Source organism: Felis catus, chromosome E3 (genome assembly GCF_018350175.1).
Source record: "Felis catus isolate Fca126 chromosome E3, F.catus_Fca126_mat1.0, whole genome shotgun sequence".
Classification (NCBI taxonomy): Eukaryota; Metazoa; Chordata; class Mammalia; order Carnivora; family Felidae; genus Felis; species Felis catus.
The window spans coordinates 19345134-19371159 of record NC_058383.1 but is presented as its reverse complement, the minus strand read 5'-3'; the positions used below and the strand labels follow the sequence as shown (position 1 = coordinate 19371159).

At 52.0% G+C, this 26026-nt stretch overlaps 1 protein-coding gene across 9 annotated transcripts in view; it reads left to right on the top strand.

Moving 5' to 3' along the window:
- The window catches only part of KATNIP (katanin interacting protein), a 194692-nt gene that overhangs the window by 116061 nt on the left and 52605 nt on the right, over positions 1-26026 (top strand). For 8 of the 9 annotated variants that reach the window (XM_006942222.5, XM_006942221.4, XM_019820758.3 and 5 more), the window contains 6 exons: positions 4288-4460; positions 5703-5768; positions 7184-7299; positions 8665-8767; positions 12768-12983; positions 25117-25254. In XM_006942222.5, the coding sequence (XP_006942284.2) occupies positions 4288-4460; positions 5703-5768; positions 7184-7299; positions 8665-8767; positions 12768-12983; positions 25117-25254 (812 nt within the window). The remainder of the gene's footprint in view (positions 1-4287; positions 4461-5702; positions 5769-7183; positions 7300-8664; positions 8768-12767; positions 12984-25116; positions 25255-26026) is intronic. The other variant, XM_045047782.1, reaches the window with a different exon arrangement.

Here is a 26026-nt window from a genome sequence, read left to right as displayed (position 1 = left end):
GAAGCGTTTGTGTAGGCAGAACTGGACCCCACTGGAAGAACACGCCGTCCTCGATATCCTTTTCCAAGAAGAGGCGAGCACAGGGGTGCAGCGACCGAGGGCAGAAGGTTAGACTCGGGTGCACCGTTCCTCCCCAGCCCCAGACCACTGAGGCACGAGAGGACGGGCCACCTGCGCACGTAAAGACAGTAACAAGGCAGGGGCACCACACGGCTCCTCGTAGACCGACTTTATAAGCGCTCCGTGCAGGAAATGGAGAAGGAGCTTTTGTTCTGCTGGTCTTGGTGCTGCCTGAGCCTTCCACCAACGTGGGGGTTCGCACCCCCACTGTTAGAGCCTGGGCACACTTGTCTCTTATTTATAGACCTTGGTCCCTTATTTATAGAACCCTCTAGAGCATCTGAAGGGGCCTTGAATTTTTTAGCTCTGCTGCACTGCAGCTCACGGAGGAAACGGCATTGCTTTGGTGCTATTCGCAAATACCGAGACCGACAAGGTCTGGGGTCGAAACGACTTTCCATACGTTCCTTTGACAAAAATCATCGTGCCAGTCACCCGGGTTGTAGCTTGAGGCCTGTTGGGCTGACATGGCCTCGGGGCTGCATGAGAACCCAACCCCCAAGCCCAGCCCACCTCAGGGCCTTGGCACCTGCTGTTCCCTGGCCAGGAGCAACCCCCCTCCCCCCCTCCGCCATAGGGGTATTCCCGGGGCTCACTGCCCTTAGGTCTCCGCTCAGATGTGGACTTCCCTCACCAAGGGCCTCAAATAGTGTCCACTCCCTCTATCCTCTCCAGCCTTTACCCTGCCACTTGTCCCCCACCTGCCGGTAGGTCCGCGGTGCACCTGCGTGATCCGTGTCTGTCCCTGCCCCACGACTGTGGGCTCTGAGGCAGGGCTGTGCTGTTCTACCAGAGCAGCGTGTCGTTCCACAGCCTAGCGAAGGTCGAGAGCCTGCGTCATTCATGCGTTTGCCTTGTGAGCCCCGTGAGGCCCCCTGTGTCCCCCAAGGGGGCATTTCCACACCCCCATCAAGGATCCCCACCCCCATCAGCATCTTAAGCCCTAGCTGCTACCAGCCCTTGTGTTCTTTCTGCTCGGTATTTGGGTCGCTGAGAAGAAGGGCAGCCATGACTGGGGTGAGCAGAATCCCGGGTCACTTATCCGGCAGCCCCTTACCTTCCTGTCCTGAGGAGCGGCATCGGGGCAATGATGAGGGGACAGTACACCAAAGTCAGAAAATGACCCACTTGCTGTTTATAGCCCAGGCCGGCCATCTGCAGCCATGCGAGGTTCCTTTGGGTGCTCTTGACCCTCGTGGGAGAGCAGCTTGGACTTGTCGTGGCCTTGGGGTAGGCCAGCCCCTTGGGTTCTGTTGGCCTTCATAAGGTTTCTTAAAAACCAGGCTATGTCATGAACAGGTAAAATTCAGGGGATTTCACATAGATTTCTGATTCTAGCTTTTCTTGGGGGGAAAAAAAGGCGATGCTAAGCGTGTAGACCTACATGAGGACGCCTGGGTGGCTCAGTCGGTCAAGTGTCCAACCTCAGCTCAGGTCATGATCTCACGGTCTGTGGGTTTGAGCCCCGCGTCGGGCTCTGTGCTGACAGCTCAGAGCCAGGAGCCTGTTTTGGATTCGGTGTCTCCCTCTCTGACCCTCCCCCGCTCACTCTCTGTCTCTCTCTCTCTCTCTCTCTAAAAAATAAGCAAACATTAAAAAATTTAAAAAAAGGAGTGTAGCCCTATATGGCAGGTGCTGGCTGGAGCTGGGCTGTGGCCCCCGGCCCAGGGCATTCAAATTCACAGCCACTCCCTGGGTGCCTGGTGGAAACTGATACTGTTCATGTTAGTTTAGCTTTTCCATAAAAACCCACGGCCTCCCATCCACCCAGTGCCCGGCCGTCCTGGAAGCCAGCCCAGCGGAGCTGCTGGGTTTCCGTGCCTCTCCTCCCGGTGCCATTCTGGATGTCGCTTCCAGAACTCTCCTTCAGACCCCACGTTCTGTAACACAACATAGCAGAAGGGTCACGCGCTCCAAGAGGAACCCCCAGTGCTCCACCCGGATGGCTTACCAAGGTCGTAAAGATGGATGGATGCTATTTTATGCATCCCAAGAGGTCGGTCGTACCTGTGAATTCCCACTCGGTTATCTTTGACATCACTTAATGATGCAGTCCAGTCGCTGCTGTTGAATTCACATCTGTCTCCAGCACGGTGCATTCGCGCAACCCGACGGCTCCGCTCCGATGCCAGAATCACATCTTGGACCCGATCTGTCCGAACTGAGCCCCTGCTCTCTGCTCCCAAACCTGCTCCACCCACAGCCTTCCCAGCTCAACTGTTTCTCTCCCCCAGCCACATCCCTGGGTCCTGTCTTTACTATGTCCGCGGGATCTGAGCAGCCTGTGTCCCGCCTCCGCCCCTGCCTGGTCTCCCTGCTGTCACCTCCACCTCCCTTCATTCAGTCTGTCCCCCGCTCAGCGCCTAAGTCAGGTCAAGCACTCCCTTGCCCTAGAACCTGCAGTGGCTCCCCATTTCACTCGGAGCAAGGCCCTGAGTGACCTGGCCCCACCCACCCCCACTTAGGCCTCCCGAACCCGTTTCCCCGGCTGCACCTTGGTGCTCCAGTAACAAAGCACACACAGGTCTCGCCTCACTGGTGCCTGGAGCACAGCACCACCCTCCAGCCCCACTCTGTTCTGCTTTGCCTGTTTTTCCACAGCATTTTCTGACGTCTAACACTCTGTTTTGTTTTTTATTCCCCGGCTTGTTGTCTCACTATACAAGGGCGAGGTTCTTGATCTGTCTGGTCACTGCTGTGTCCCCAGTGCCAAGGACAGAGCCTGACACAGCGGCACTCAATAAATATTTGCCAAGGGGATGAAATTCAATAGGTAGAAGCATCTTTAAGCATTCCAATAGAAACATCTTGAGTTCTGTTTTTAAATGGAGATTTTTGTTTGTTTGTTTGTTTGTTTGTTTAATATTGAAAGAGTCCACACGTAAGTGACTGGGAGGATGTCATGGGGACTCGGTTGTGTCCATTACCTGACCTTGGCAATCATGAATTGGTGGCCAGTGTCATTTCGTCTACATCCCCAGCCACTGCCCAGATGATTAGGAAGCAAGTTCAGGCCATCATCTCATTCCAACTACAGATAGTTGAGTACGTGTGTCTTTTTATGCTCCAAAGTACTTGTTAGGTGGGTATCCCGGAATTTATTTCATCCGGCCGGTCTCACGGGGTGCTGTTAGCATGTGTCGCTTTACACTGTGTGAAGCTGATTGTCCTTTCCTTGGAACTTCTGGAATCGACCCCAGCTTCGCAATACTTTTTTCTCCAACTAAGATGTACGTTCTTTGCAATTCTTGTTACCCGTGGAAAAACAAGACAGAATAAAGCAAAACACTCCAAAATGCCCGTCTGTCTCCATGATAGCATATGTTCTCGCTTATAGGTACTTCGTGCGAGGGTTAATTTTTTTTTTTTTTTTTTTTTACAACTTTTACTTAGGTGCGATTTCACTCTTCAAGTTGCAAGGATGTACAAACGACACTCCATATATCCTCCAACCCGACTCACTGGTTGTTAACATTTTGTCCCAGTTAATTGACTGATTGATCGGTTGATTTGATTTTTTTTTTTTTTCTCTTAGTAAGCTCTAGGCCCGTCGTGGGGCTTGGATTCACGACTAGTGACTCAAGAGTTGCACTAGGTTGCACTTAGTTGCACTAAGGTTGGTTCCTACCGAGCCAGCCAGGCACCCCTTGTCCTAGTTGATTTATATTTGTACTCTCTGTGCATGTGTGTGTGTGTGTGTGTGTGTGTGTGCTTTTTAACCATCTGAGATTGCCCCTTTTACCCCTGAACACCGCACCGTGTAGCTCCTAAGACTAGGGGCATTCATTCATTTTACATTACCACAGTTACACTTAGGGAATTCTGAATATTTAGCATTAATATAATACCGTTATCTAAACCGCAAACTGTACTGGGATTTCTCCCCTTGCTGCCATAATGTCCTTTATGACAGTGTTTTCCCACCCGGGATCCAGTGCCAGGATCGCCACTGCCTTCTGTTGCCATGTCTGCCCCGTCTCCTTTCATTTGGAACAGCTCTCCAGGCTTTCTTTGTCTTTCGTGACCTTGACATTCTTGGAGAGTACAGGCCAGTTGTTTTATAGAGTGCTTCTCAATTTGGGTCTAATAGATTTTTGAGCTGCACTCCGAGAATGCAGTAACATAATATATATATATAAAGGAGCACCCCCTGTTTTCTGCCTGCAGGACCCGGGAGCCGACGAGAGAGACCCCTATCAGCAACCCGGAAACCCGTGCGCGAGGCTGAGGACCGAGAGGAAGATGCTTCGGCTGTGCTCAGGGCCATCCAGGTGGAGAACGAAGCCCTGCAGAGGGCGCTCCTCAGCAGAAAGGGGGAGGCCCCCAGCAGCCCGCTGCAGGTGCGTTCTGGGGCGCAGGGGAAGGACCACACAGGAGGCTACTCAGGGACCCGGTGGTGTCTGAGCAGCGTTTGCAAAGAGCACGCGGTGAGGAGAGAGACGTTGTGGGCGTCCCTGACCTCAGACTAGCTGCTCGTCCGCTGCTGGATGCGCAGTCGCTCACTGACCTACCCAAGTGCCCATTTCGTCACCTTCCTTCCATTCTTTGTTTATTTCCGAAGGCCAAAGGTGAATGCCTGTTTGCCTCTGATCCTTGCCGACCTCCCGGCGAGCCCTGGAAGCCTCAGCCCAGGGTTGCAAACTGGTGGCTGAGGGAAAGAATAGAGTAGACAAGAGCCCCGGCTTCTCCGGAAAGACCTCATTCCCCAGAGCGTGAGCCCCTCGGGCCTCCGCCGCCCTCAGCACCTCCTGTTGTCCTGCCCCTGACCCACTGCACCTGTTCAGGAGACCTCCATGGCCCTGCAGGGGTTTGGGTTGGTGCCCACTGCCTTCAGCTTTGAGCAAGAAGCAGGAAGCTACATGGTGGGGCGGAGTAGGGACCCTTCGGGAGCTGGAGGCTGTGGACACGCCCCCGTGCACACATCCTTTCTCAGAAGCCGAGAAACCGCCTCACCGGCCGAAGCCCTTTATCGTAGTTTGTCCTACTCGTTGCCCCCGGTAGGCCAGAAACAGGCAGGCCTGGTCTCATCGCCCCATTTCCTAGATGTGACTGATGGCACCCAGAGAGCAAGGTGGCTCACTCAGGTCACGTCTTTGGAAGGCGCAGAGGTGTGCCTGCCCACAGGCCTGGGGCCCCGTCCACACCACCAGTTTCTCCCCAGGCTCTGTTAGGGGCTGCCCTCTGGGGCGTTCATCGAGCAGCACCCTATTGTCTGTCTTCCTCAAGCTCACTCCTTTGCCTCTGACAACTTTTTTTAAAGTTCATTTATTTACTTTGTGTGTGAGACAGAGCACGAGCAGAGCAGGGGCAGAGAGGGAGAGAGAGAATCCCAAGCAGGCTCTGCACCGTCAGCACAGAGCCCGACGCGGGGCTCGATCTCATGACCGCGAGATCATGACCTGAGCCGAAATCAAGAGTCGGGCTTTCAACGGACTGAGCCACCCCGGGCCCCCATGCCCCTGACATTTGTGTCTCCGGGATCTCGAGACAGCCCCCGTGCCTCTGTGCCCTCATCTATTAGTGAGGAGTCAACAGCGCCTGGCTTTGTTGTGACCTCAGATCGTGTGATTACCTCATTCCAGGACACGGAGGGACCACCAGCAAAATCGTGGACCAGTCTACTGAAGGGGAAGGAAGAGAGCGCTGAGGTTGGTGAAGGCCTGAGCACAGCGAACCCCGGTGCCCACTGTGCCCCACGGCACCCGGTGGCCTCCACAGGGCTTTCCCCACGTGGTCCCAGCAGACACTCACTGTGTTCCCTGGGCAGCTGTCCTGCCCATTTCATAGATGGGGAGACCCGGGCTGGCACAGCTTGCCCGAGGTTACGAGTGGAAGCCGGGATTCACCCAGGCCTGGGGACTCCAGCTCCTTGTTACGTTTTGGTTTCCCGACAAGACAACACAAAAACAGATCTTAGTATCCTGAATAAATAAATAACGTCTGTATCTACTAGGTCACTCAGACCTATCTCAGCCAAGACAGCCCCTGCAGATAGACACAAGGGGGACCCATGAATTATTAATGGGACACCCAGAAACGTCTTTGTTAGATTGTGCACAGGTCTGTGCCCTGTGCTTAGAATACAGAGTGGCTATATCAGGTCAGATTAGCCCCTGGCCTCGTGGAACTTCCAGAAAACAATCAAGTAAAGCCATAAATAAACAAGGTGCTTTCAGAGAGAGATGACAGTAAAAGATCATAGATGGTTGCTGCCTCCGAAAGTGTGGTCCAAGGGAGCCCCTGGGAAGGTGCCGTTTGAGCTGAGCCCCGTCTCTTAGGGAATGAGCCGACAACAGGGGACAGCAGTCCAGGTGGAAGCAACGGGAGACCCTCTGAAGTGGGAATGAGCCCAGCCTGACCCAGGAGCGGGAAGACAGAAGCCTGACTGGTGGGGGGAAGAGGGAACACAAAGGGGACACAAGAGGGTAGGGGGTAGAGATTGAGGCCAGGAGGGGAAGAGAGAGCGCCCACGGGAGAGGGCGGTAGGCAGGGCAGGACGCCAGAGCACCATAGTGGTTTGCTTTATGCGTCCCTCCTGCTTGGTCTCTTATTTCCCGGTCATCCTGAGCCATTGCCAGCTGACATATCTGACCAGTCTGCGGCCCTGCCCGCCGCACGGCCAGGGATTTCTGGATGTCCTGACCACCCCCCACCCCCAACCCACCGAGCTGCCGGCGACTAGACTCACTTGCGGATAGAGAGCAGAGCACGTGTCTAGTTTAGATGACAAATGTAAGAGAAGGAGGATTAAAAACGAAAGGGCACTAAGGATGTTACTGGAATGCTCCATGGAGTCTGGTTACTTTGTAGCAAACAGAGCAGGGGTATGGTTGAGATGGGGAAAGACTTTGAGGAGAGAAAATGTTTGCCTTAGCTGATTGAAGAGATTGCTTCCTGGGACCTCCCGGATCAGAAGAAACTGACGTGTCTGTCTCTTTGCAAAGATCATGGCCCCGGGTGGAGGTGGGGCGGGGAGGGATCCTGGATCTAATCAGCCCAGGGAAAAGGCTGTTATGCTCATTCCTGTTCCCTCCTCCTGTCTAATAAGCTTCTCCGTCCTCAGCCACTTCCTACCCCTGAGGCGACTGGCAGGACCAGCCCGCAGGAGCCGTGCAGGGCCACGGGGGGAACCACAGTCGTCCGTGAAGCCATTGACAGAATCGGCCTGCTGGGGAGCAGGTAGGTACCGAGCCTGCTTCCAAACACAGCCGAGAGCCCCACAGCAGTGCAGCCATGAGGATCTCGTTAGCCGAGGTTTTGCTTTGCTCCTCCTGTGTTCTTTCAGACCCCGTAAAACTGCCCCCTGGCACTCTAGCCTCCCTCCCCCTCCAGCCCGAAAGCCCGGAACGGACTCGATGTGTTCCCGGCAAACGTGTCTGCGCCTGTTGGATTCGGTCCAGCCCGGTGTAAGACTTCATCCTCCTCAGAGGCCTCCCCAGAAGTACGCCACGCAGCAGAGGGTGCTGGCCTGGGGGGTGGAGGGTGAGCGTGGCCCACAGCCCCGCTGCCCCGGCCGGCGTGTGGGGCTGCACGCGCCGTGGTCTATGCAGAAGGCCCGTGCCTGTCTGAGGGGCAAGGGGGGCTGAAATCCAGCTGGCGTGCTGGGCACTAAGCTGGGGCCCCCGCCGGGGACCGCAGCAGCCCGGAGAGGGACGAGGGCTTTTTCTCTACTGCACGAAAGAGGAATTTCCGGGCCGAGCTGTGCACCCTCCGGGTCTGTGTCCACCGCAGAGGAGTTTCCTTCCCCCGATTTGCAGAAAAACTCTGAACAGGCCATTCCAGCCATCCCTCTAGGAGTCTACAGACCCCAGAGCCTGGAAACCATGGCCGGGCATCACTGTGGCCATAAGTAAGCCCTCGCTGGTTCCCCTTGCGCCCACGGGCTGGTGCCAGAGGCGACCTCACACCCGATGCGGTCCTGTTTATAGGCAGCACACACCCCCCCCACCGGGGGCCGCATTTTCCACCCTCAAGATCCTTGGTGCTCCGGGGTCTTGCGGCTCCGCAGCCTTAAACCGCACACGCGTGGGGTGCATTTGCAAACCACACTCTGCTGAGCTGGGAACGCCCGCATCCTCAGAAGCAAGAGGTACAAAGTGAGTCTCTAGGCCGGGAGTAGCAAACGTGTGTTTAGCAAAGGGCCACACAGCGAATGCCCCAGTGAGTAGGGCTTTTCACTTTTTGTTTGTTTGTTTGTCTTAACAACCCTTCAAAAGGTAAAAACCATGCTGAGCTCTCAGGCTGCGGACCGGATTCCGCCCGCCTGCTGTCCTTTGCCACCCCGCTGCTCCAGCCCCTGCCCAGCCGAGGGAGTCTGCGGGCTGCCTTGCCCCAATTTCCTCTTCTTTGATCACGAATTGTGTGGTTATGATAAAGGGGGGAAACAGCCTGTGTGCGCCTTTGAACCGCGTGCGGGGCGGGTACTCTCTCCTCAAACCGCCGCTTCTTCTGAAATAGAAAAGCCAGTGCGGGGCCCTGACGGGCACGCTTTCTGTTGCATACCATCTGTTACCACCCGTTTGCTGAAACCAAATCACATTTCAGACAACAGCAAAGGCTTCTGAAAGTCCTCCAGGCCATCGAAAGCGACTCTGTCCGCCTCAGCAGGGCTGTTTCACCGACAGAGGAGCCAGTGCCGGATCCAGAGGTGAGATGCTCGGCTTCTGGGGGTTTCCAGATGCATCCAGCATCTCGCGCGAAAGGTCAGGGAGGAAGGGCCCCTCGGGGCAATTATCTCTCTGCAGGGCGGGCAGGGGGGGGGGGGGGATGGCTGCCACAGTGGTAAACTTCACCTCTCTCTGCCCGAGTCTCCATCCTCCTCCTGCCCAGCACCCAGATGTACATGTGATGGCACTAAATGCTGCAGCAGAGAGGAGCCTGTCCACACAAAAGGCAAAATATAAAATAGCATGTAAACCCACAGGAAAATGTCCAACATCGCTGGTAATCCAGAAATGCAGATTCAGGGGCGCCTGGGTGGCTCAGTGGGTTAAGCATCTGATTTCAGCTCAGGTCATGATCTCACGGTTCATGAGTTCGAGGCCTGCATCGGGCTCTGTGCTGACAGGTCAGAGCCTGGAGCCTGCTTCGGATTCTGTGTCTCCCTCTCTTTATGCCCCTCTCCTACTGGCGCACGCGCTCTCTCTCTCTCTCTCTCAAAATAAAATAAACATAAAAAATTTAAAAAGAAATGCAGATTCGAGCAACCTTAATGTCCTATCTGATATCTGAGTTTGCAGATTATTTTCGATGATAGGCTCTGGACTTGCAGGGTTACAGCAGGCTTACCCAGCTGGCAGCAATAGAAACGGGTGGAAGGAACTCTCTTGAAAAGCCCAAAGACCGGGTTTAAGAAGAGCCGCAGAAATACTTAATGTCCTCCCAGCCCAGCGATCCCGCTTCCCCACCCCCTCAGGAAATCACTCCACAGCGAGAAAAAGCTATAGGCGCGAAGATGTCTGTTGCAGAATGATTGGAAGTAGGGAAGAATGAGGGAAAAAAAAAAAAAAAGAACCAGAAATAACACAAACGTCTCATGATAACGGAGTTAATCGGGAAGGTATGATATCTCGGCACAGAGCAGTAGTATCAAAGGAGGGGAATTACCGTTATGGAGGTTACGCAGAATGAAAACGCTAAGGATATAATCGGTTAACTGCAAAGGGCGATGTTTGTCCTCGTTGAGTCCAGCCTCTCTTGTGATTCTTCAGCACAGCGGTCACCCACCCTCCGCTTGGCCGATGAGGACTTAACTCAAAGCCCTCTGAGAGCCACATGTCAAACTCCTGTGACTGCAGAAACCCCCCCTCCGCCCCCTGCCCGGGCCTAAACCGGAGTCTGGCTCTGAGTCTGGCACCATGATCTAGACGGCATGGGACCTGAGGCCAGCCTCTTAAGCTCTCCGATCCTGCGTGGGGTGTCGCCGTCACACGGGGTAAATAGTCCACAGCCATGGGCTGCTGTGAGGACAAAACGCTCTGTGAGGGTGGGCACCTCAGTGCCTGGCACAAGGCGAGGAGGATCCGGCAAATACCAGTTGAAAGTCTGACGTCTAGAGAAATCTAGAGGAGTCAAAGCTTTGCCCCCCACCCCCACCCCTGCCGCCCACACGGAACAGTGGCTTTCTCAGCCATGAAGATCCTAAGTGTGATAAAGCGTCAGCCACGTTAAAAAGAGCCTGGGTTGATCAAGTCTTTTTATAGGAAACAGAAAACCCAGGGCAAACGGACTTCTACAACGAAGCGAAGGAAATGAAAGACTGTTGTAACAAACGCCACAGTGGGGACCAGTTGGGGCTCAACCCAGCAGCTCGTGCTGTGTCTCCACAATGCCAGCCGCTTCCTCGAGCTCCGTCCCCACCTCAGCACCCAGGCCCGGCTCTGCTGTCTCCCTGGGACCCCTCAAAAGCTAGAGTGGTTACCGCCCCTTGCCCTCATCGCCTCGGGCCCTACAGTCAGGAGCGAAGAGCATTTCTTCCACGCACAGAACTGAGATTGGGTCACGTACCCATCACAGAGCTACCCCCCCCCACCCCCACCCCTCGGTGGCTCAGGGGACAGGCCACGCTATTTCATTGGAGCAGCCGGGCTCCTCCTTGGGCTGAGAAGGGGTCCTTCCCCCTCTAGGACCATCGTCATGGCTGAGAAGAGACACGAGAGAGGAGGGCAGGGAGTGCAGAGACCCGGAGCGGCCAACCCGCATTTACCTTAGACCCCCACGAGGGATCCTAAATCGAGCGAGTCAGGAGCAGGGGGGCCATCGACTCGAGACGCTGGCAGGTTGTGACGCGTCCTTAGTCAGTAGACCCTCCGGCTGCTTCATTTAGAAGCCCCGCTGCAGGACGTCGCACGTTTTAGATTGCACGGGCTGTGGGATCCGCCGGCCCCTCTGCGAGGCAGCTCGCCTCCCATCTGGACCTCCCCCTGCTGCCGGCAGCCAAGGTGAACCTCCCTTCACGCCTCCCGCCGCTCACCTGGCGGAGCAGCTCATTAGCCTCCTCACCCTCCCCCCGCCGCCCCACTTGAGCGAGGCCGGCTTCGGTTCATCACTGTCCTTCGCGTCTGGGACTCGGGCCCAGGGCGGCAGAGGGCCTTGGCCAGGGCCCCACCCGGCTCTGCCCAGAGCAGGCGGTGCCTGCGGGGTCTGCTGGTAAGAGCGGGCCCTGTGTTCTCTCTGGGAGCTGGGAGCTGACCTCCCTCCCTCCCCGTCCCCATCCCCGTCGCGTGGCCGTCAAGGCTCGTCCAAACACACGCTGAGGGCGATGGCACGTCTCGCTGGCTATTAATTAAAAAAGTAAGTAGGGAACAGTTGCTGTTCATTTGCTCAACTCCCTGCTCACAGAACCATTGCAGATTACCAGTGCTAATTAACAGAGGGCATGTGCACGCAGGGAATGCACCATTTTATGAGGGACTGATCCGTGGCGACCAGCACTGCAGTCGGGGCCCGAAGGGGCCTCGGGAAGCCATTCCGCAGCGTGGCTGTTTATTGATGGCATTCACGCGGCCTGGGACCGGAGAGCCAGCCCACGAAGGAGGCAGCGCTAAAATCAGTGAAGGGAAAACATGGGAGGAAGTGGACACTCGGAGCACACACGGGGGCCAGGACCCATGACAGGGACTTCCCCCAGTATCCGTATCTCACTTAGTCTCCGTGACGGGATTGTCAGAGAGATGGTGTCATCTGAATTCATTTGCTAGGGTAGCCACACCTCAGACGGGGTGGTGGCCTAAACAGCAGAGATGTATTTCTCTCAAGTTCTGCAGGCTGAAGTCCAAGGTCAAGGTGTGGGCAGGTTTGATGGCTCCTGAGGCCTCTTCTCCTGCCTTGCAGATGGCCGTCCTCTGGCTGTGTCTCAACACCATCTTTCCTGCGTGCATGAGCATTTCTGGTGTCTCTTCCGGGCAGATTTACACCCCTCCCCCCCTTTTTTTTTAATTTTTAAAATTTATTTATTTTGAGAGAGAGAAAGAGAGGATGAGTGGGGTAGAGGGAGAGAAAATCCTAAGCAGGCTCCGTGCCATCGTTGCAAAGCCTCACGTGGGGCTCAAACTCACAAACCGTGAGATCTCGTCATGAGCAGACATCAAGAGACAGACGCTTAACAGACTGAGCCACCCAGGAGCCCCCAGATTTCCCCTTCTTCTAAGGACACGGTTCACATTGGATTTGGGCCCACCCTCACGGCCTCATTTTAACTTAATTACCTCTTTAAAGGTCGTGTCTCCAAATATAGGAACACGCTCAGGTACTGGGGTTAGGGCTTTCGCATCTGAATTTGGGGAGGTGGGGGACACAATTTAGCCCATAACACCTTCCCCAACTCAGCCGATAGGCCGTGAACGCTTGGTAATGAGGAAGAGAAAAGCACATTCAGCCACAATCTGATGCCTTTTAAACATTTTTTTGTTACTTGCAAACTCTTACGGAAATACCAACTGCCAGGATTCACAGTAACTGTTTCAAATGCTTTTCAAATATGAGCTCATTTAATCTTTGTAATAACTACATGTAATGGGTGCTGTTCTTATCCTCATTGTATGGATGGGGAAACTGAGGCACTGAGTGGCTAAATAACTTGTGTAGTGGTGAGCTGAATCCAGCCTGTCGTGTTTTGACCCGTTAGCATTATTTTTATGTTTGTTAAGGACAAACTGAGAACAAGAGGCGGAGAGATCGAAGATGCCGTCTACGTGACCATGGAAATCCTGTCCAACTGGGGCCATACGTCCTGGGTGGGTCTCACGGAAGTTGAGTTCTTTGACCGGAACAACACAAAGCTTTACGTGTCGCCCCATGACGTGGATATCCGGAACACGGACACGCCCGGGGACCTGGGCCACCTGGTCAATAGGAACTTAGCTGTAAGTGGAGGCGGTGCTTGAAACTACAGTGAGCCTTGGCCTTGTGTTTTGATGCATTTTCTCTGCCCACGATAAGTCTGTGATGCAGGTGGGGGGAGGGGGGGTGCAGGTATGGGGAGGGGAAGAAGATAGTTGTCCATCATCATTCATTCAGGCAAAGTGGAAGGAGCCTGAGGGAAAGGTGGGGGTGAGGGCCCCGAGCCGTCCCCCAGCTCATTCCCAGATCCCTGGGCTTGTTCTTGGGAGAATAGGGCACAAAGAGGAGCCAAGTCACCTCCTTCTATCCACCCTGCGGTTTGCCACAGTCACCACCAAATATGGAACCTTGGGGGTCATTGAGGTCAATGCCTTTATTTTATCAATGAAGAAACAGAGGCTTGGAGAAGAATATTGACTTGGTCAAAGTCACACCTCCAAAAGGTAGTGGGGCCACGTTCACATCCTGCAGCCTGACCCAGGGCCCATGTCCACAGCATCCCCCCGCCCCCCAGTCCTGCTTCCCAACAAACATCAAGTACACACCCAACACACATCACACGTTCCTGTCCTTTATTTCATTTTATTTTGGGGGGAGAGAGAGTGTGCACATGCATGAGCAGGGGAGGGGCAGAGGGATAGAGAGAGAGAGAGAGAGAGAGACAGAATCTTAAGCAGGCTCCATGTTGAGCAAGGAACCCAACATGGGGCTCGATCCTACAACCCTAGGATCATGACCTGAGCCAAAATCAGGGGTCAGATGCTCAACTGACTGAGCCACCCAGGTGCCCTGAATGTTCCTGTCCTTTAAATATCTAATAGTCAAAAAAGGAAAGAAGGAGGGAGGGAAGGAGGGGAGGAAGGAAGGAAGGAAGGAAGGAAGGAAGGGAGGGAGGGAGGGAGGGAGGGAGGGAAGGAAGGAAGGAAGGAGGAAGGAAGGAAGGAAGGAAGAGAGGGAGGGAGGGAAGGAAGGAAGGAAGGAGGGAAGGAAGGGCGAGCACTGGCATTTTCTCCTCTGTCCACTTGCAAGTTGGACACAGAGACTGGGAGCTAAGCTGAGGTAGGCCGCCCAGCAGCATGTCTTTACTATGCGGTGCTTCGCCCCCAGCGAACCTGGGGACAGACTTTGCCTCTGGGCCATAGAACCGGGTGGGCAAGGCACAGAGGCGATAGGAGGACTTCCTTTGGGGCCTTGTTGGCACCTTGTAAATCTCCCGCCAAGCACCTGTATTATCCATTCCAAAGAACAATTATAAATTTTTTAAAATGTATTGAAAATGAAACCAGCGCCCACATGTTCAGTTCTTACCTGGTGCCAGGCACGGGCTATCATCCATATAACCTTATTTAAACCCAGCAGTACACAGGCTCAAGAAGCAGAAAGGCCCGTGTTCGAAGCTTACCGTTTACAGCCTCACGAGCACAGGCAACTCACCTGACCTCTGCTTTAGCTTCCTCATCTGTAAAATGGGCGTAATAATGGAACTTACCTTGCTACGATGTTGTGGGGAGCGAACATAACTTTAAAAAGCTCAGCACCGTGGCTGGCTCTTCCTAAGGGCTCCAAAACACCAGCTCTTGTTATATTTGTTGTTTTATTGGTAATAATATTAATACCACTAAGAAGAGATATCATTCCCATTTAAAGAAGAGGAAGTACGAAAAGGGAGCTTGGGAATCCTCCGTTCTAGAGACCCGCATTCTGGTTTTGACTTCAGCAACTTACCTGCCTTCTCAGAGAATCAGTTTCTCAGCCCCCCCCCCCGCCCGCGCACCCCCCGCCCCCCATAAAATCGAACTGGAGAGCACGGATAACCCATACGATTCTTACTTGTCTGCAAAAGAGACCGGAGTCTGGCTCACTTTAGCGAATTTCTAACAAAGGAATTTGTTGCAAGCCTTTGGGTAGCTGGGAGACTCGCTGTCACCCAGGCCAGAGGACCCCGTGGTCATGTTGGGGTTCTAGGCAGCCTCCAGGATGTGCACCAAGGGTGTGGTCTTTTTTGGGGGCGGCGGGGGGCAGCGTGCGTTAGTTGGTTTGTCATCCTGTCGCCCTGCTGCGGATAACACGGTCGCAGGAGAGGAAGGCTGATGGGTGACCCTGGCTAGGAAAGTGGCCACCGTGATGCCAGTTTCCCCGAGATGCCACAGCGGGGCAGGGAGAAACTCTCCCTGGAGGAGATTCAGGGTTCTTACTGAAGGGAAGGCAGGATAGATGCTAGGTCTCTGAGAGACACTACCCGTCCGTGGGGTTAGACTGGGTGGTGACAGCCCTCTAAGATCGGCAGCTCCGTGACCTTGAAAGAAACAGGTCCCATAGGTCACAGCCACTGGGATGCTCTGGCCTTGGGTTTTCCTGCTCTGCTTCCTGCTTCGAGTCTGTAGGCACCCCTCCCCGTCTCCCTTGTGCACAGAGCAGCAGCACTTTGGAAGCCTGCTGCACAGAACAGGGCATCCTGGGGCAGTAAAAACATCATTGGATTTGGTGGGGGCCAGTTTTTTTTTTTTTTTAAGTTTATTTGTTTATTTTGAGAGAGACAGAGACAGTGCCAGGTGGGGAGGGGCAGAGAGAGAGGACAGAGAGAGAGAGAGAATCCCAAGCAGGCTCCTCACTGCCAGCACAGAGCCCGATGTGGGGCTCAGACCCACGAAGCCCTGAGATCATAACCTGAGCCGAAACCAAGAGTGAGATGCTTAACCGACTGAGCCCCCCCCAGCGCCCCTGATGGCCGCCAGTTTCTATAATTACTGTTCCTTTTCCTCCGCTTAGCAGAGGCTGGTGAGCTTTGCCATGTGACGGCAGGGACAAGCCCAGCCCATGGTTCTGGTGGGCTTGGGGTTTTAAATTTTTGACCCTGAGGTTGGGACATGAGGCGGCCATCTCCTCCTGGGCTACTGGGTCTCCAGGCCCAGCTGTGGGCGGGCTGGATTCCCTCTGCCGTCCTGGCATGGGGTCTCCCCGACGGTCCTCCTACGTACGAGGTCCGGGACTACCAACACATGCAGCCTCTCTGGACCACCCGGTTTCACTGGGGTTTAGCCCCACAGCGTGCTAGCCGGGGTCCTCAGACATCCCTGGTGCGATGCTCACATGAACCTGGGGCTGCTCTCCCACATTTGATTAAATGAGAAACCAAGTCTCGGGGAGGACTAGGGACCTGCCCCGGGCCATACTGCCACGGAGTCAGGGAGCTCGGCTGAAATCTGACCAGCAGGTAACTGAGAGTGGAGTCTGGGTTCAGAAGAGAAGTTGCTTCAGTGGAAGAGAGCTGGGGGCTGCCGGAAGGTACGGGGGTGCCCCACGCTCAGTGCAGGCCCGGCTCCCCTCTGTGCCCATGCCATCTCTCTTATTGGCTTCGCCCAGGCCCGTGGCTTCAAGATGATTCTAGATGGATATGCCAGGGCCTGCCTGCCTCTCTGAGTTCCTGATTTAAATGCCAGCTTCCTGCTTGGCGTCTCTTGTCGGGCACCTACTGGACATCCCAGACTTCAGTGATCTGAAACCTAACTTTTCATTCCCCTGCACTACCCACGTCTCTCCCGCCTACAAGATTCCTGTGCTCAGTAAATGGCATTGCCGTCTGCTTTGCTGCTAAGGCCACCTCGTAACCTCTTAAGAGTCTTCCTTGACCGCCCCGACCCCTTCCTGCCACCTTCCAGGACACCAGAAAGTCCTGTTGATTCCTCCTGCCATACAGAGCCCGGGTCTGTCGCCTTCACCCCGTGCCCGCTGTTAAATGGCCTCCTGTCTCCTCGTCTTCTCTTCTGGCCCCATCTGCTCCATTTTCTACTCTGTAACCAAAGTGATCTTTTACAAATGTCAGCTTGCACCCCTCCCCTGCTTAAAACCCCAGCCATGACTTCCCAGTATACTTAGAAGTGAAATCTCATGCCTCCCGTGGCCTGGGAGGCTGTCTGTGAACAGGCCTTCGGCTGCCTCTACTGCCTCGGGCCCCGGGGCTCCAGCAGCCAGAGGCTGCCTTCTGCTCTTCTGACGCTTGAAGCCCACTGCACCTCTGGTCTCTGCCCAGAGCTTCCCTCCTCCAGAGCGTCGTGTGGCTACCTCCTCTCTTCATTTGAATTTCAGCCCAAATACCACTTTCTCAGCAAGCCCTTCCCTGACTCCTGTGTGGAGGAGTCTTTTCTCACGCCACCCCAGTCTTCCCCACCTGTCTCTATCACATCCCGTTCCTTCATTTTTCTTCAGGGCGCTTCTCACATTAAGAAACGGTCCTGTTCACTCATTTATTATCTGTCTTCCCCTCTCCCCACACTTAGCTATACATTCTTGTCCTCACCATACTACATCCCCAGCACATAAATGTTCACAGTACGGTTTTTTGGTACTTTTTTGTTTGGAAATAATCGTAGAATCGCAGGAAATTGTGAACAAAACAAAACAAAACAAAAACCTCGTGCAGAGAAGAGAAAAATACTAAAGGGACATGAGTGAAGCCAAAAGTTGGTTTTTTGAAAGGATCGGCAAAGTCAACAAAACTTGAGCTAGATCAGCAAGGAAAAGGGGGAAAGGATTCAAATAACTAAAATCAGGAATGAAAGAAGGGACATTAGTCTACCTGACAGGGAAGAAAAGATGGTTAGGGAATATTCTGGACAATCTTATGCCAACAAATAAAGATATCCCGGATGAAATGGACATCGTCCTAGAAAGACACAAATCACCAAGACTGAGTGAAGAGGACATAGAGCATCTGGCTAGACCTATAGCAAGTACAGAGATTGAATTAATAATCCAAGACACTTCCAACAAAGAAAAACCAAGGACCAGATGGCTTCACTGGTGAGTCATACCAAATATTTGAAGAATTAACACCAATCCTTCACAACCTCTTCTAAAACGAAGAAGAGGGAAGACTTCCAAACTCATTTTATGAGACCAGTCTGACCCTGATCACAAAACCAAAGACATCCCAAGAAAAGAAAACTATAGACCAACAGCCCTTATGAATATAACGTAAAGATCGTCAACAAAACATTAGCAAGCCGTGTCTCCCAGTTCATAGAAAGATTTATACTTTGAAACCTAGTGGACTTGATCCCAGGAATGCATGGTTTGTTGTTCAATATATGAGAACGGATCAATATAATACAACATGTTGATGGGATAGAGGGGAAAAAGTCGTGTAACATTCTTAATAGATACAGAAGGAGCATTTGACAAAATTCAACACCCTTTCATGATAAAAACCACAAACAAGCCAAGAAGAGAAGGAAACATTCTCAACCTAATAAGGGCATCTGTAAAAACCCACAGCTCGCATCGTGCTGGTAAAAGACTGAAAGCTTTTGCACTAAGATCAGGAACAAGACAGGGATGCCTGCTTCCACCACTTCTGTTCAACATTGTACTCGAGATTCTTCCCCGGGAAGTTAGGCAAGAAAACGAAATAAAGAGCCCCTGGGTGGCTCAGTCGGTTAAGCATCCGACTTCAGCTCAGGTCATAATCTCATGGTTCATGAGTTGGAGCCCCGCATTGGGCTCCGCTTGGGGTTCTCTCTCTCCGCCTCTCTCTGTGCCCCTCCTCCACGTGTGCTCTCTCTCTCTCTCAAAATAAACAAATAAAAACTTAAATAAGTAAATAAACAGAAAAATAAGAGGTTGGAAAGGAAGAAGTAAAACTATATTTGTGGGTGATATGATCTTACAGATAGAAAACCCTAAAGAATCCACAAAAACTACTGATAAACTAAAATCCTGTTCAGCAAGTTGATAAAAGGCTAATATACAAAAAAAAAAAAATTGTATTTCTATACCCTAGCAATAAGCAATCTGAAAAAGGAAACTAAGGGAAAAAAAATCTGTTTTTTAAAAAAAATTTTTTAATGTTTCTTTTTTTTTTTTAATTTTTTTTTTAACGTTTATTTATTTTTGAGACAGAGAGATAGAGCATGAACGGGGTGGGTCAGAGAGAGAGGGAGACACAGAATCCGAAACAGGCTCCAGGCTCTGAGCTGTCAGCACAGAGCCCGACACGGGGCTCGAACCCACGAACTGTGAGATCGTGACCTGAGCTGAAGTCGGATGCCCAGCCGACAGAGCCACCCAGGCGCCCCAATGTTTATTTCTTTCAAGAGAGAGAGAGCACACGTGCAAGCAGGGGAAGGGCAGAGGGGGGCGGAGAGAGAGAATCCCAAGCAAGCTCTGAAGTGTCAGTGCAGAGTGCAACGCGGGGCTCAGTCCCACAGATCATGAGATCATAACCTGAGCCAACATCAAGAGTCAGACACTTAACCGACTGAGCCGCCAGGTGCCCTGAAAAAAAAATCTGTTTTAAAATAGCATAAAAAAAAAAAAAAAGATACTTAAGAGTAAAGTTCACCAAATAAGTGAAAGACTTGTACATTGAAAAGTATGCGATACTGTTGGTGGGAATTGAAGAAGACCCAAATAAATGAAAAGACATTTCATGTTCACAGATCGGAATACTGTTGATATGGCAACGCTCCCTGAATTATCTGCAGATTCCATGCAATCCTATCAAAATTCCAACTGCCTTTTTTTGTGGAAATTGATAAGCTGATCTTAAAATATGTATGGAAGTTCAAGGGACCCAGAATAGCTAAAACTATGTTGGAAAAGAAGGAAGTTGGAAGACTCACTCTTCCAATTTCAAAACCAACCTACAGTAATCAAGACTGTGGTACTGGCGTAGAGATAGACATATATATAGATCAATGGAACAGAATTGATAGAGAAATAGACCCATACATCTGCAGTCCACTGATTTTTTCTTTTTTTAATGTTTATTTATTTTTGAGGGAGAGAGAGAGAGAGAGAGAGCGTGCGCGAGAGTGGGGGAGGGGCGGAAAGAGACAGAGACACAGAATCCAAAACAGGCTCCAGGCTCTGAGCTGTCAGCACAGAGCCCGACGCAGGGCTCGAACTCACAAAGCGTGAGATCATACCTGGGCCAAAGTCGGATGCTTAACCAGCTAAACCGACTAAGCCACCCAGGTGCCTCTACAGGCAACTGATTTTCAACAAAGATGCCAATACTATTGGGTGGAGAAAAAAAAATCATTTTTTTAGCAGATGATATCGGGACAAACTGGATTTGCTGATGCAAAAGAACGAAGTTGGGTGCCTACCCTAACATCATCTGCAAAAACTAACTCAGTGGATTAAAGACCTTAGAACTTTTAAAGCTTTTAAAGCTGTAAAACTCTTAGGAGAAACACAGGTATAAATCTTCATACCCTTGAGCTTTTCAATGAGGTCTTACATATGGCACGGAAAGCACAAGCAACAAAAGAAGAAAATAGATAAATCAGACTTCATCAAAATTTAAAACGCATTTGCTTCAAAGGACATTCATCAAGAAAGTTGAAAAGACATCTTAAGAAATGGGAGAAAATATTTGCAAATCGTATATCTGATAAGGGTCTATCATCCAGAATATATAAAGAAAAGAAATCTGAAACTCAACAACAAAATGACAAGCAACCTCATGAAAATATGACCAAAGCACTCAGAATAGACTTTCCTCCAAAGAAGACATACACGGCCCAGAAGCACAGGAAAGATGCTATCAACATCATTAGTCATTAGGGAAATGCAAATCAAAACCCCAAAGACGTATCATTTCATACCCACCAGGTTGTTACAGTTTTTGAAAAGAAAAGAGAAAATAATAAAGTATTGGCAATTCATGTGGAAAAACCATGCCTCGCTGGCAGGAATACAAAAGTAAAATGGTGCGGCCGTGGTGAAAAATAGTTTGGCCGTTTCTCCAAAAGTTAAGTGTAGAGTTAGCCTATGACCCAGCAGTTCCACTCCTAGGTGCAGACCCAAGGGAACGGAAAATGTGTTCCCACAAAAACTTACACACAAATGTTCATGGCAGTATCATTCATGATCGCCACAAGGTGGAAACAACTCAAATGTTTATCCACAGATGAATGGATAAAGAAAATGTGGTACGTCCATACAATGGAATATTACTCAGCTGTAAAAAGGAACAAAGCGCCGATTGTTACCGCAACAAGGATGAACCTTCGAAAACATTATGGGATGTGGAAGAACTCAGACCCGGCAGGCCACACATTGGGTATGGAGTTCTTTTTTAGGGTGATGAAATATGCTGGAAAAAGATAGTGGTGATGGTGACACAACCTTGAAATATACTAAACAAAACCAAACCCGCTGAATTGCATACTTGAAGGTGGTGACTTTATATATATGTGAAGTATATCTCCATTGTTTTAAAAAAAGTATGGAGAGGTCCCTTGTGCCCTTGCCGACCAGTGTCCCCCAGTGCTAACATCCTGTATAACTGTAGTACATTATCAAACCCAGGAAGTTGACATTAGTATCAGGTGCACACTTTGTACACACATTCGTGTGCTTGTGCGCATGAGTCCTATGCAATGTTATCACTCGTGTAGATTCATGTAACCACCACCCCATCAAAATACACAAACACAAAATACAACAGTTCCATCACCAGAGAGGGATTCCCCCTTGCAACCCTTTACAGCCATAACCCCCCACACACCCATCCCTAACGTTGGCAACCGCTGATCTGTTTTCGCTTCAAGAGTGCTATATAAAAGGAATCATCTTGTATGTAATCTTTTTGAGACTGGCTTTTTCCACTCAGTATAATGCCTTTGACATCCATCCAAACTGTGTGTGCCCATAGCTTGTTCCTTTTGATTATGATAATTTATTAAATTGGGGCTACTTCTGAGGGCAGTCGGCATATCCTTGAAGGGGGTAGATCTGTATTAGGTTAATTCTGGAAGAGGGAAGCACCTTAATTAGGAATGAGAAAGGGACCTCCTGTCTCCCCTGACCATCCATTCTAAAAATGCCCTTCCATTGGCCATTAAGAATTCACTCTTACTTTCTTTGTCGAATTTATCCCTGCCTGGTTGGGGTTTGTCTTTGTTTTTGGTTTTTTTTTTTTCCTGGCAGTATTACTTGTTTGCTTCCCCAACCAGTGTAGAGCTGGGACCTGGTGGGCCAGGCTCCGCCACCCACCCCTGACTGTAGTTCGGCACCTGCCCCACAGGAGGGTATTTGTATTGAGCAAATGGGTAACAGACGCTGTGAGAGCCTCCCCGGCCCTCTGGCCCTTCCCACGTCTGCGCGTGCTGGCTGTACTTCCCACTGATAATTCTCTGATGGAGGATTGCTTTTCTGGCCTCCGGGGCCCACTCTGCCTCCCGTGCAGCGGGCCCAAACCGGTGGGGAATGGAGCCCCCAGGAGCAGCCCTCAACCTACGCTGGTGGGCATTGGGGTATGAATACCCCAGCTCCCTTGTCCCGGGGGTGGAGTTGCTCCGGGGCACGTTCTGCTCTGGCTCCCAGATTCCCTGGTGGCACTGAGCTCCAGATGCCACAGGAGCGGGCTCTCTTGGTAACACACTCTTTATGGAATGCCTTTCCTCCCCTCCTCTTCCCCATGCTCCTTTGGTGTCCAGATAATCTCCTGATACTCAAATCCTTGACTCGGGGGTCTGCTTCTGAGAGAATACAAACTAAGACAGCATGAATTAATGGATTAAAATAGGTGTACATCCTTACTCCACCACTTAGGCAAGCCACACCCTTTGCTCCCTTGCTGAGCTGTGACGGGAGGGTTACAGCACTCGTCCCCTCCCAGGGCTTTGAGAGAACCCAGTGAGGTCACAGCGGCGGCAAGAGGGAACCCTGATTCTTGTTCTGCCGTCTCTGTTACTGCCTGTGATGGACAGGTGCAGCAGACGCTCGGCCTGCTGGCCTGGCATCCGGGGGTTCGCGCAGCGTGCCTCGGCCAGCCCTCAACGGCTTCCCATCGGCCTTCATCTCAGAGACTCTGTCTGCTAATGAGGCCCTGAGTTACCCGCAGGTTAATGTTCTTTGACTTTGAACACCATGATTCCCACTTAGTCCTCCTGTTATCCCTCCTGCTGACAGAAATGTGATGGGAAATCAATGACAGTCCCCTCGCCCGTGTCTAAGGGTCAGCCTTCAGACTCTTCCTTTGTCAAGCAACTACAGCGACCCAGTTTAGGCCCCAACTTGGGGAACGAATGAGATTCACCCGTTGGAAGCTGAAATGTGGTCTCCTCACCCCTTGCAGCTGCCCAGAGCACTAAAAGTTCTTGCAGAGCTTGAGAAACTTGGCCAGAATAAGTCAGAACCCCTTGAACCCCTCTCTCCCCCTTAACAAAAGCAACCTCCTCCCTCCTGAAAGGCACCATTGTCACTGGAACAAGCCAGCTTTGTTCTCCCCCCGCAGCTGGAGCCTGGGCCTCGCATCTCCTGGGGGGCAGCAAAACCCCAGCATCGGCCAGTCTCCTCCCCTGGCTGTGTCAAGTAGCCGGCCTGGTCCTGGTGACAGGAGTCTGCTGAGACCTTCTCAAATACACGGCGGTGCTCCGTTTAGGTGAAAGGGACAACTTCACTGGTATCAGAGATGTGGTGGTTATGTTGGCAGATGGGACTTAATGCAGCTGTCAGCCACTAGGTGGGGACCCTAGACTCAGTTGCCCGCAGGGGCCAGACAGGGCATAATCTGGAAAGAGAAGTAGGTGTGAGACTAAAACTGTGAGCTGGGGTGCCTGGGTGGGTCACTTAAGCATCTGACTTCAGCTCAGGTCATGATCTCACGGTTCATGAGTTCCAGCCCTGCCTCGGGCTCCCCACTGTCAGCACAGAGCCCACCTCAGATCCTCTGCCCACCTCTCTCTCTCCCTGCCCCTCCCCAGCTCACACACATTCTTTCCCTCTCTCTCTCAAAATTTAAAACAAAACAAAACAAAACTCTAAAACTGTAGGGAGCTGTGGGGACTGGGGTGCCCGAGAGCCCCAGCCGGCCCGGCCATGGGAGCTGTGCCCTAGGCCCCAGCCAGCAGCTGTTATGGGCCCTGTGTTGCCCTGCATCTTGCCTGTCCACACACTAGCTCTGGAGGGAAAGGCGAAATCTCCCCATCTTTAAATGTTGGCAACAGTGTTTTTGAATACTTCATGAGCCAAACGAAATAGCTAGGCAGGCCAGATGAGTTTATAGCCTCTTCTCTAGTTGCAATGAAAAGACAGCTATTAGGAGGTAAATTTCATTCATTCATTCATTCATTCATTCGACAAAGATTCTGTGGCATCTACCATGTGCCAGGGAACCGTGTGGAAACTCTACACAGACGCTTCCCTTGAGCTCACAGTCAAGTGTGTGGAGGGCTGACCTGGACTGGAAAACAGGTGGTTGTGGGACACTGAGTAAAATGCTAACCTTAGGCACTGCAAGGAACCCTAGGTGCCTGGAGGAGAGAGTGACGGTGACAGGGAAGGGGTGACTGTGGGCGTGACAGCACATTTGGGCTGAATTTCCCTGGGAGGGAGGGGCTGGAAGAGTATTGCAAACAGAGGCCCAGCCTGTGCAAAGGCACTGAGGCCGAGCCTGCAGGGGGCTGTTTGGGAGCAGCTGTGAGTTTTCTCGGGACAGAACGTAGAAGAGGTATCCAAAGAGACAGAACAGGAGGCAGCTGGGGCTGAGAAGAGTCCCCAGATTTGGCTTTTTCCACCTGCATCTAAAGCACCTGTGGCATGGAATTTTGTTGGTGCAAAATGCATACGGCAGCAGGGCTTCCCTGCTCCTCTGGCCTTGAGAGCGGCTTTGGCAGCCTCACCGGTGGGCGGAAACCACACTCTGGGGTCCTGAGGCCTGGAAACCCTGCCAGGGAACAGAGCAAATCCTGAGGCTCGGTGCCACAGCCCCGTCCCAGTGCCTGCACCGGTTTCTTTTCTTCCTTTTCTATTTTTTAAATGTTTTTAATTCTACAGGGTTTTTACAAAAGAAAACCAAAGGCTCTGTTTGCCAGGTTAATGAATAGCACAAGTGATGGCTCTTTTCCCAACCTCCCTTCCCCTCTCAGTCCCCATCCCTAGCCATCTCCCCAGAGCTGATTAGATCAATTAGAATAAAGCCCGCTGCATTTTAAATTCAGTCCGAATGGCAGAGCAGAGAGGCCCTCGAGCCAGCCTGTGCCAGGGATGAGTCAGTACCTGCTACAAAGTGCAGTCTGGGCGGCTGAGATCTAAGATTCCACCTCGGATTACGGAGAGGAGGCCTAGCCTCCTGCCCTCAGCTTGTTTACACTGGGGAGAGGCAGAAAATGGGCTAACGACTCCCCTCTCTTGCTGGTGTTTCAGAGCAAGAAAGACCCCTCCTTGTGGACGTGCCCCTTCCACCCGCCGCTCCAGCTCTTTTTTGTTATCCGCAACACGAGCTGCCTGCACGACTTTGATCTAGCCAAGATCAAGGTTTGGAATTACTGGACAGCTGATGGTGTAAGTAAGGGTCCCCCCGACTACTCCTTGGGCGTTTGACTGACAGAAGCACTTTAGCGCTGTCCAACAGCCTGAGTGCTGAAGTTGCAAAATGGGTACGCGGAGGCCCCACTGCGGCCCTTCCTGCCTGTTGCAGAATGCCTGGTGGTGCATTTCACACTGCATGGTTGGGGCCACCAGGAGCAGGGCCTCAGCTTGCAGGTGTGGCCGCCCTTTGCCGGAACTGGGGCTCAATGTTAATAGATAAGAAACAGACACACAGAGAGGTTGTGTGACATGCCCCAAGTCACACAGCAAGGAAGCGTCACAGTGAGAATTTGAACCCACGCAGTCAGACTCTGGGCCCGTTCACTTAGCCAGGGCTTCTCAAACCTTAATCTGCGATACCTTACCGGGACTCTTGCTAAAATTCAGGTTCCGATTCAGCGGGTCTGGAGCAGAGCCCAAGATTTTGCATCCACCTGTGCCAGTGTCCCTGGGGTGAGAACCCCACTCTGAACAGTGAGGCTCTTAACCTCTGTGCTCCTCTGTCCCCCCGGTTTCAGCATCCCTGCCCTCCTTTCTACCCCCACACCACCTCCTACCTCCAGGCACTTATGCTTTCTTTCTTCTCTGGGCTGTTTTTTCATGCTCTCGTTTGTATTTATTTCTTCATTCGACATTTATTGTTGAGCATATGTACCATCGGCCTTCCTGATCAGTTCGGAGGACATTGGTATCACAGACCCAGTCCCTGTCCAGGAGGTACTTCTGGTCTAAAAGCTGGCAGACA